Here is a 12,036-nt window from a genome sequence, read left to right as displayed (position 1 = left end):
CTTCACGTGCATGCATGGCATGAGGGTTTAATTTGGCTAAAAGATCGATCGTCGAGATTGAGCGCAAATAGATAGATATATATGGGTGTTTTCTCAAAGCTAGAAACTATTTTCTAGGCCTCGAATGGGCTAGAAAATGTTACAATCACCGACTCCTTTTTTAAGAGAAAATAACTTATACATATAAAATGGAAAAGTTAGTTTGTCCACCAAATGTGACCACTCAACTTGACCGTTCGAAAAAAAAAATTTACTTAATGATTAAGAAAGTGATTTTAATATATTGATATATTTTTTTTATTTTTTAAAAATATTTAAATATATTAAAAAATATGAATAGAAAAATAAATAAAAAAACTTATAAAATACACTATCGATCAAGTGGAGCGAACTATTCTGGACTGCAGACTAGCCCGACTCTATACATAATATTTTTTATAATATTTTATATAATTATATTTTAAATAAGAGGTATTTTTATAAAATATCTTATAAAAATAATATATTTTATAAAAATATATTTATTTTATAACTTATTATCAAATATATTGTGTACATATTATTACTATGTCGAAAAACCATTACACCGTACTTGAGTCCTTTATTAGAAGGGGACCAAAGAATTCCTTACGTCATGCAGCTTGTAACACAGCTGGTCGATGCATGTCATGATTAGACAAGCCAACTGGAAAAAAGTGAAAAGCAAGGTGGTTATTGGTTATGGGGATGTGGATTTTCTGATGATATAATAAATAGTCTCAAGCTATAAAATTATCAGCACTCGTACGGAGGTAATCAAATGTCAGTGTATCTTTAAATTTTATCTAATTATAATTGAAATGATTTGTATTAAAATAGTCAAAACTCCTTAATTTTATTTTTAAGCTCAAACTCTTTTTCAAGTTTAGTGAGTTGCTGTTTATGACCGAAAGAAATTTTTTATTTCAAAATTTTTTCTGCTCTAACCCTCCTCTTTTTTTCACCCTCCATCTCTCGTATTTGATTATATATATAGATGTAGTTTGTATTATATAATTAAGTTGAGAAAAAAAAATAGTTAAAAAATAATAAATTAACTAAAAGTTAAATTATTAAATTAACATATGATTAGTATAATTGTAAAATATAAAAAAAATACAAAATAAATATTATTATTAAAACATAATATTATTATATTATTATTTTGGTTAATTCAATGTGGGGTTATATCTTGAATAGTTTTGATTTTATGCAAAACATGTACTTTTAACTAAATTTTGGATATGACTTTAACTAGATCAATGTCAATGCTCTTACGTTGTAGACTATAAATAGTTATTATTTTAGAATTTTTTATAATTTAAACAAAATAATTATTTTTACTAAGCGAAACTTATATATAGCACTCTATCTAATGATTGACTTGGGCGTTCTTTGGATATCAAAATCATTTTAACTCATTTTATTTCATCTCATTTAATTATTATAATTTTCAAACAAAATACAATAAATAATTCAATTTTTTTAAATCTCAAAACAAAAATAATATTAAAAAGTAATATTATAACAGGATTTTATTTAACTTTCAACTTTCATCTCAACTCATCTCATCTCAACTTGATATCCAAACCTCCCCTAAACAACATATTCAAAGCCTTGGGTGAGCAAATAAACAAATCAAGACAAATAATCCTCTCATCTTTCTCTCTTTCTAGTCTCTAGAGAGAGAAACTATCTCCTTTTTTGTCCTCCCTCCCCTTCAAACCTCAAGTACAACCTACTTTAGCTCCCTTGTCTTAGCCTGCCATATCTTCTCTTTTAGCCCCTTTCTCCATTTTTCTTTTATAGGACCGGGAGGGAGGGGCGTAAGTTAATCTAAAAACAAAGCAGAAATGGTTTTAGTCAACCCCATGTTTCTTGGCATGAAGCCAAGTAATTGACACTGCTTGAGTATTCTTAGCGTGTTTGAGTATGCTCTGCAAGATTTTGGTTGAAGTAAATGCTGTAGAATACCAATCCCACGTCATTGGGGGAAGAGCAATGAGCTCCTAAAAATGACACACAATAGGCAACACAACTGAGGAAGAGCTCAGTAGTGCATGAAGATCGTGAAGGACATGAGCTAGTAAAAGGGTGGATTTGATCATATGGGAGTGTGGAGCATAATGTCATAAGCCTCTTAGGGTGGTGCCTAGGGTGTTGGTGGTGGTTGAACGATCATGCATATCTAAGCTCCAAAATTTCTAAAAAAACACAAACCATAAAAGAAATAGTAGTAAGCCAAAACATAAAAACAACAAATAGGTAAATCTAAAGAGGGAATAAGGTCATGGTGTGAAATAGGATGAAGAATTGCTGCCTATGGGGGCGCATCATGAGACTCAATACATGTGCCTCACAAAGAGGCGTGAGCTCCATGTGCCTTTGGGAATTAGGCAGCTACAATGCTTTTCTACAGATTGGCCCTTATGGATTTGAATAATGGTGGAGGTGAAGACTAATGAAGATTTGAAGGTGGTAGATCTAAACATCCATGACCCAAAATGGTGAGAAACATGTGAAAGAGTGGGTATGAGAATGGAGGCTGAAATGGGAAATCATAAAGTGCAAAAGAAGGGTGAAAAGTAAGGGAATGAGAGGGGGTGGAAGGCTTCACACAACCTTTCCCTCCCTTTCGACATACCAAATTGGAGAGGTTGAGGCAAGAGAAAGTTGTCGTGGCGACCTCGGCCCCCAGTTTTGGTTTGGCGAGGAACCGCAGTGCCTGGAATGCATGCCACATAGGTTACATCCCCTTATGCACATAGAAGTTTTGTGTGCTCGTATGCTAAGAACACGTGTATAAAAGTAGCGGGGAAAAAGAGTAAGGTATTATTCTAAAACTAATAGCAATAGTACCAGAAGTTTATAATACATTACTCGCCCATCAATAACATTATCCATAAGTCATGACCACATCATCATTTAAATATTACCTACCAAGATTTGTTCATCGTCTCTTTACGATAATATTAAACCACAACTTGTTCGTCATTCAAAATGAATAAAAACCTAAATTTTATAAGAAATTATAAACTTAATGGGAATAGGCCCCCATTGCTAATCCTCGGGTTACACCGATCCTTCTTCCTCGAAGTAATCCTCCGAAGCTACATCTACATCAAATGCCTACGGCTTGATTCCAAGGAGCGAAGTCATAGTGGAACTATAGAAATCTTAGTAAATTAAAACCTAAAACAATATTATTAATGTAAGAAATGACGATGAATATGAATGCAACATTTTCGACTAAACAAAAGAGAAAATCACATTTATCATAGGTATAACGAGGAACCAACCTCCGGGCAAACAAAGCAATCATGAATCATTGTAAATATTAATAAGCACCCAAGCCCCAAATCATACATAGTAAACATCATTGAGCACCCAGTACCCAAATCATCTCAAAATATATCATATCATTTCCCGGACTCCTGATCCAAATCAACATGTGAAATCTCTTCACCAACCATATTTGTTTATTAACGTATATCACTATGGCTCCCCATAATTGGTCGCACATATATCCTGACTCCCTTCTCGACATCGTGGATAACGATCACGTTTATGACTTTGTAACAAGCGACACCCAGTTTCACACCCAGTGCATTTGTGGCCAAGTGTCCTCTAGCCTTCGCCAGTAGAGAGGCAAATACGTCGACCAAAAAGCATTATCATCTCGCCAGATCCCCATTGTCGCCTATCGACAACCCAGAAGACATTACTCAATTATTAGGCACTCCCAAGTAACCAAAAAAGTTCCGCAAAGATAATACCTCCTCCCAACTTGAGGTTCATGATCCATCCAAACACCTAGAACTCCTTTTGAAACCGATACATTAAGTGCTTGAAAGCATATCATCAAAGTAATCAGTAATTTATAATAAGAAAACATGCACATAAAAAGATCATGAAGGAAAGAGATTGAGAAGTATAAGATGAACACCCTAAATATACCCATAGATATTTATGCCAAATTACTAGCGTCATCGTAGGAATGTACCTACTTGAGCAGTGATCTATCACTAAGCATTGCGCTGATGATATTGACCTCCTTGTTGAGGAAAATTTCAAGCTCAATTTCCTCATTTGTGAAGTTTCAACCAGGAGAGAGAGAGAGAGAGAGAGAGAGAGAGAGAGTCTAAATACTTGAATATTTCAATCCTAAGATGAAGGCTGATGGCAAAATATCTCTTAGACTTGCAATCTTGTCCATCACGGGCCTGACAGCTCTTATCTCTAATTGGTTGAGGGAGAATAATGAATCTCGATTGTCCATGCATACGCTGGATTAAAGGATGGCAGAATCGACTAGATTGATGGAACAAGCCTTGCTTGTTCCTGATACTTTTTCAGAAATCAAAGCTTAGTTTGTTGCTAATGAAAATCATCCACGTGGCATTAAGCTCAAATGCATGGTTAGATGCATGGTCTTTGAATTCGTACTCCTTTTTTCCCATCCGTGCTTTGGCTGAGACGTCATCGTTGGGGCACATGTATCAACAAGTCACCAGCTACCATCTGAGTACTCTTGTGCTATCCCTAGGTTTTCTAGTTCCCGTATTGTGTTGTCTGTTACTCACCCTAGAATGCTTTCGGCTACGCTTTGCTCACCCGCATTGTTGTCTACCCATAGCTCGCCTGACAAATCGCTTGTACATCCCTTACTCTCTTGATGTAGAACGCATATCTCTTTGGTCGCCTTGCTCGTTGCTCACCCAAGGTGATGCTTGACTTGCTCACTTAGCTTCTCATCTCTTGCCTTTGCTTGCCATGACGTCTTGCTCACCCAATATTCTGGCTTGCTTGGTTCACATTTCTAGTTCGCCCACCTGGCACTTTGCTCGCTACTCACTTATGTATTGCTCTACAGTCTTCCTCCCGGTTGCGGGAAGTTCCTTCCTTCGAATAAGCGAGGTCCTCACACTTTTCTTTTCCCTCCTTGCCCGTGTCATTGCCTACACATAGCTCGCCTAATAAATCACTTGTACGTCCCTTACTCACCCGTTGTAGAATGCATATCTCTTTGGTCACCTTGTTCATTGCTCACCAAGGTGACACTTGACTTGCTTACTTGCACTTCTCATCTTGTGCCTTTGGTCATCCAATATTCTGGCTTGCTTGGTTCGCATTTCTCATTCGCTTGCTTGGCACTCTGCTCGCTTCTTGCTTAGGTATCACCCTTCTATCTTCATCCTGGTTGCATTTGCTCACTTGCAGAGAGTTCCTTCCTTCTAGAAAGTGAGGTCCTCACAGTTTCTCTTCCCTCATTGCCCCTCTCTCCATCTTCTTTCTTATAATTTACTCTCTCACCTTTCTCCTCTCATTTTCTCTAAAATCTATATTGCTTGTAGATTGTATTACGTATAGTACTTGTATCCATATAAATTTATTGAGGGTTAATAAAATGGTTCTGTTGAGAGTTAATAAAATCCCATATAAATATGTTTGGATAGCTATGTGAAGGAGTGAATTCACTACAAGAAAACTGTTTATTTTTTGTCAGCTATTTCCTGTTAAAATGAGTTTGTTTTCATCGCAAATAGTCATTCTTGTCGCAAATAATCCGTCACAAATGCTCATTTTTCTTGTAGATATCTAAGAACCTAGTGTTACAAACTTAAATTTATTCTCTATTTTATGTGACCGAATGTGGGATGGTTTTGGCCAAAAGTTAATCACATTTAAGAATTAATTTCTAGATAAGTAATTTTTCCAAAAAAATATATTTTGAAATAAAATACTTTTTTTAAAAAAATTTTAAACGCATTTTTTATAAATATTTTCACATTTTTTAAGTTTCTCAAATTCTTAAATTTTTTGAAATCATTCTTTCTTTAGATTTTTTAAATTGAAAAAACTTATTTTCAACTTTTATTTCTTATTTTGTTACTTCTTCTTAATTTTCTCATCCTTTATGATTCTTTTTATCAAAGGTATTTATTGCAAAATATTTTTTGTGGGGGGTCATTGCAATTTGTTGGAGTAATTGTCAAAATTGAATAATTTGGTAGTATACGTTAAATTACCATTTAATTTAAAAGTTTAAACTGATAAAAATATGTAAATCTGATTCTTTAAGTTATATCTTAAAAAAATTATATTCAACAGTCCTACATCATACACCTGCTCATGAAGGGAGAAATATAAAAGAATTCTTCTACTCAGAATGTGTGTAGTGTAAGATTGCTGAGTATAATAACTTTATATCTTAACAATATATAACTACAATGCTATTCTAAGACCTGAACTACACCACACATTATTCACATGACATAATTTAATTTGTTAGATTCAAATTTTAAAATATATCTTCGAAATCAAGTTATATCATGTTGACAACATGTGGTGTAGAAACCTTAGAAGAAAGTTATTCAGTTGCAATGGATGCTAATGAGAGAAGATTTTATACATTTATCCCTTTTATTTATGAGAGAAAGGTTCCCACCATACATATGTATGTGTGTGTGTGGGTGTTATAGGCATATCAAATGAATAAATGAGAAAGTCATTAAGTATTTTGGTCGGGGTTCCCTTATGAAAAAACTTACAATTTCACTCTTAAATCTTGGAAATCTATTTGCAAACCCAAATCTGTTGGTGGCCTTGGCCTAAGACTAACCTCTGATTTTAACAAAGCTTTACTTTGTAAAATTGGCTGGCAGATGATCAATAGTAACACTGCTATTTAGAAAAAAGTGCTTATTGAAAAATACTTGAGAAACACCTCCCTCTTTGCAACAATTCCAAAGTCCACTAATTCATGGATATGGAAAGGTATTTTAAAATAAAAAGAGTTCCTATAAAATAGTGTGTTATCATATCAATATGAGAGGTGGTCAGGACAATCTATCAATATTCAGAAATCTACTTTGTATTGTTCTGATAAAATTCCTACTAGGCGCAAGTAGCGGCTTTTACGTCAGACAGGCTTTATGGAGGGGAACTTCCCTTTCAAATATCTAGGAGTGTCGATAATTCGAGAGAGATTGAAACAGGCTCATTTAGAAGACAGGGTGAATAAAGTGAGAAAAAGATCAGTGGTTGGAAGATGAGGCTTCTTTCTTCGGGAGGAAAACTTATTCTTTTGAGGCATGTTATATCCAGTATGACTATTCACATATTTGCTATTTTACAGGTCCCTCAAATTACTATTTCCAATATTCATAGATTGATGAGCTCATTCTTTTGAGAAGAAGCCGATGGGCGAGATAAAAAGAAATGGGTGGTGTGGAATCATATTTGTAATCCTATGGAAGAAGGAGGGCTTAGTGTACGAAGTCTTCAGGACATTCAGAAAGCCTTGCATATGCGCTTTGCTCGGAACCTTATTCAAGGTAATTCTTTATGGGCTAATTTTTTCAAAGCAAAATATATTGGTTTGCGGCCGTGGTCTCTTATAGAAACTAATAAAGAATCTAGATTTTGGAGAATGCTTGCAAATTTTATTCTGTTGTTGTTAAATAATTCCAAGTGGAAGCTTAGAGAGGGAGAGATTTTTTTCTGGTATGACAAATGGAGGGATAATGGTCCTCTGATTAATTATATGCCTGTAGTGGGTTCACCTCTTTTGAAAGTTAAAGATTGCAGGTTGTCGGATAGTTGGGACGAGGAGTTATTGGAGAATTTTGTAGGGCGGGATCAGGTGGATGAGATTGTAACCATTTTAGCTAGGCCGAATTATGGAAAGAATGTTCTAATTTGGACTCCTACGAATTCAGGTATTTTCTCTACAAAATCTGCGTGGAATTGTATTCGTATCAGTGGAAATCCTATTGATTGACATGCGTGGATTTGGCATAATATTCTTCCATTAAACATGTCTATCCATTTTTGGAGGGCTTGGTTTATGGCCTTAAGTGTGGATGATAGATTACGCCGTATTGGTATTCCTCTTGTTTCTAAATGTGATTGTTGTAATAATGGTCATATTGAAGACATTAACCATGTGCTCTTTGAATGTGATTTTCCAAAAAGAATTTGGTCCTTTTTTGGTATACCTCTTGATAGATCTTGGAAACAGAATGCTGGGATTTGGTTTAGGCGTGCTAGCTCCTCTTCACAGGTGGGCTTTATTGTTGGCATCATCCCCGTTATTGTTACTTGGCATCTTTGGAGGAGGAGGTGTCTTGCTCGGATGAAAGGTATTCTGGAAACTCATAATTATGTTGTTCACTCTATTTGTGTGTGGTTAGGGTCTCTTTCTCAGGTGGCTAAGCAAAATAAGAGTCTGTCCCGTAGAGATGGCATGATCCTTGAGGCCCTGCGGATAAATCCAGTGGTTCTGAAAGTTCCATGTTGCAAAGTGGTAAAATGGTTTAAACCGCCGTTAGGGTGGTATAAATTGAACACGGATGGTAGTAGTATTGGTAATCCAGGTTCTTGTGGCATTGGCGAGGTTATTCGTGATGATTCAGGTAGGCTTGTCCAGGCTTATGCATCTCATGTTGGTTATGGTTCTAATAACAAAGCGGAGCTCATGGCACTCCTTCATGGGTTGAGAATTTATAAATCGTTGAACATCTCAAATGTGATAGTTGAAATGGATTCTATGGTGGTTATCTCTTGGTGGCTCAGAGGGAGATGTGGTGTGTAGTACCTTGAGGATTTTTGGGAGGAAATTGTTGGTTTAACCTGCACAATTCATTGTCGTTTCCAGCATGTTTTTCGTGAAGGTAATAGGGTGGCGGATTGGTTAGCCAAGGAAGGGGCTTCAGGTATTGATTTTGATTTTTCTAATAATTCTAATATGCCTCGGGTTCTTCGAGGCCTAATTCGTTTGGATTCTTTGGGCCTTCCCTCTTTGCGGTGTTAGGTCTGGTTTCTTTGTGGTGGTTTTCTTTTCCGTTTTGTCCTAAAAGCTTGTTATAGTTGGTTTTTTTTCTGGTTGTGGTTTTTTGGGGTCACCCATGGACCTTGTTTTGTTACCACGGTATTCCTCCGCCACAAGTGAGGGTTTTATTAATAAATATGGGAGGGGCTCACTATTGGACATGTTACCTTCCGCTCTTTTAAAAAAAAAATGGGGTTGGCACAAGGGTATGGTCAAATCCTTGGACACTTACTCTTCCTTCTTTCCAACCCACTCCAAAAATTGTCTCCATCCAGAAGGATCTTTCACTAAAAGTTTTTGAATTAACCATGGAAGAACCCAGAAGATGAAATACAATCTTGTTACAAGCATTTTTCCATCAAGACTCAATGAATGAAATCATGAAAATCCCTCTTGCTCAGACAAATTATCATAACTTGGATGATAAACTCATTTGGACCCATCACACTTCTGGGAAATTCACTGTCAAATCGGCTAATGTTGCTATCTCAATCAATCATAATAACAATACCCCTGATTAGTCTAGTAATTAGAGAAAACCCTGGAAAATCAACATCCAAGATAGATTAAAATTTCTTTGCTGGAAAATCCTCAATAATATCATTCCCACAAGAACTCTTTTAAAAAGATTTCTTCCTCTAAACAATGAGGAAATCCAATGCCCGATTTTTAATACTAAGGAAGAAACTCAAAATCATCTTTTCCTAGCTTGCACTTTAACAAGAATTCTATGGAGGCACTCCCCTTGGCATTTGAACATCTTTTGCTTTGCTAATAACAATATTAGCCAATGGATGGAATGCAAAATCAGTCCTTCAAGGAGCCTCAATATTCCAAGGAGAGATCAGCATCACTTTCAAATATTTTTCATTATTGTTATGGACAGTATTTGATTCCTTAGAGATAAGATTGTTCATGAGGCCTTCACACCCAACCTTGATAATTTTGTCTCTACAACTCTAAAAATTTACAAAGAACACCATGATACTTGGGGCAATAAACAAATTAATATAAGTCATACTTGGAGTACGACACCAAGAGATCACTATATTTTAACATTTGATCATGTGGCGGTAAGAAGCTCAAGCAACATAGCAGTAACCATACACAGATTAGAGGATGGCTCTCCAATATTTGTCCACACCAGATTCATCCAAAACCTAAACCCAAATTAGAGAGAAGCTACAGCAATGCTCATAGGAATAATGGAAGCTAAGGAAAAACAAATTGAGAAGATTATGATTGCAGACGATTCATTGGGAACAATGTTAGCAGTGAATGAACCGGATAACACTCTAGACTAGACTATCCAGCCTATAATCCATGATATCAAGAATGCATTGTAATCCTCCCAAAGCTCGCAAATCAGGAAAATTTATCGAGGCCTTAATCGATGCGTGCATTCTATTGCCCAATAAGTAGGTTTCAATAGCCAAGGTATACCGGCCCCTTATTTCAATTCTCCATTGGCTGTTAAACTTTCATAGCAGTAAAGATCTACCTATTGTCTTCTTTTTTTTTTTTTTTGCTCATCCACCTATTGTCTTTAATATTTAACTGTACTACCGTTATCTGAGATTTTCTTTATTACGAATGAAGCTTGTTTGGAAAAAAAAAAAAAAAAAAGTCATTGAGTAATGCTACGTTTTAAGGCGCGTAAGTTTCAAGCATTTTCTTTAAAAAAAAAAAACAAAAAACCTAACATTAAAAAAGAATTGATATAAATCTCTTATTTGTGAAAAGAAAAAAAGATGTCCGATTCTTTTGCATATCCACAACTACTCAAATTATTTTCCGAAATGAATAAATCGGAGTGACGTATTTGTTCATACGCCACTGCTATTTGTCCACAGTACTCATGCGTTGGCGCATGGACAGCCACATAATCGACCTACAACTCCAGAAACGAATACAATAAAAACCAAGAATTTGAGAGTTCCATGGCCGATATTTGTCCAAATGGCACAACGAAATTGACTTCTCTCTGAATATTTCCAAACCTAAACATTCTTCCCACAAATGAGAAGATTAAACAAAATATACCGATCGAGCAGAACTGTTATACATAAATAAATAAATATATATATATATATATATACACACGGTACTATAGATATAAATATATCTGCAGCAAAATTTTGTAAAATTCTACTCGGTCCACATGAGCCATTGCATTAATTCCTCCGTTGGAGGAGCCTCCAAGATCATCCGATCCAAGTCTTTAAACGACATGCCCTTCGATAACACCGAAACATGGCGATTTCCACTGCCAACAGCACTACCATTATCATGGCCGCGGCATGATGGCCTGATCTCGGAGCCGCCACCATTATTCACAGTGACGGGTCTTTTTCTCTTGTTGGCGCCGAAGGAGCTCTTCTCTATCCATGCAACGCAAGAATCCTTACCAGTAAAGCTCTGAACAACAGACTTGAAGTTTAAGGGGTCCGTTTCCACGTACTGGGTATCGATATGCACCACTTTCACGGCTTTTCCACTAACGCTGCACGCCATTGAAATATATCTCGGATGTTGATTCGAGCTAATTTTCTTTGTGTCTTTTTATCTGGGCGGTCGAGGGAGGTCGTGTGTGGCTTTTATACGAGTGAAGGAGCTTGAAGGTTTTGGTAGCTGAGGAGAAGAAAAGCGAGCTAGCTGTGGGGACCTTGTTAGTTGTTGCACGTACAGGATGAACCGATTGACCGCTAAGTTTCATGTATATAGGCTTATAGCAGTCTTGAACGACCAGAAAGTCTGAGTCAAAGCCTGCATGCATGCGATTTCTGAATCAATCTTGGCATCCTGCAATTTGGGGATCATCAGGTCCACCAGTACTCGGCCAGATCGATCCATCCTGTGATCTCTGATTCCGCTCACAGCGTAGTACTGCAGCGCAAGATCAATTAATATTATTAATCGAACATCTTTATAATCAATCCATGCAGGGTGTAATCGGATCGATTCAATTTGATTTTAAGCATATTGATGAACAAAATTGAAATAGTAATTGTTAAAACCGGAGCAATCAGTTCATCAACAATACTAGTGGTTAACGCCCAAAAAGGGTGCTGCTTGGAAGGCAGGAAAGATCTATTCCCGAATGCGTTGAGGTAGGCTGGACCTCAATTGGTAATGTGCAGAGCAGGGCCAGCTCAATGGTAAGGTCATTTAGACCATTGCTTAAG

At 36.3% G+C, this 12,036-nt stretch overlaps 1 protein-coding gene across 1 annotated transcript; it reads right to left on the bottom strand.

Moving 5' to 3' along the window:
* Positions 1-10,999: 10,999 nt before the first annotated feature.
* On the bottom strand, positions 11,000-11,365 carry LOC121267081 (VQ motif-containing protein 10-like). Its single transcript, XM_041170959.1, has one exon. The coding sequence runs from the start codon at positions 11,363-11,365 to the stop codon at positions 11,000-11,002; it is 366 nt and encodes a 121-aa protein (XP_041026893.1).
* Between the last annotated feature and the right edge of the window lie 671 nt (positions 11,366-12,036).

This window comes from Juglans microcarpa x Juglans regia, chromosome 5S, assembly GCF_004785595.1.
Source record: "Juglans microcarpa x Juglans regia isolate MS1-56 chromosome 5S, Jm3101_v1.0, whole genome shotgun sequence".
Taxonomy (NCBI): domain Eukaryota; kingdom Viridiplantae; phylum Streptophyta; class Magnoliopsida; order Fagales; family Juglandaceae; genus Juglans; species Juglans microcarpa x Juglans regia.
Note: the sequence above shows the minus strand (reverse complement) of the source record. Positions and strands in the feature narration are given on the sequence as shown.

Excerpts from the sequence above, each read along its gene's own strand:
- LOC121267081 (XM_041170959.1), bottom strand. The coding sequence starts at position 11,365 with ATGGCGTGCAGCGTTAGTGGAAAAGCCGTGAAAGTGGTGCATATCGAT.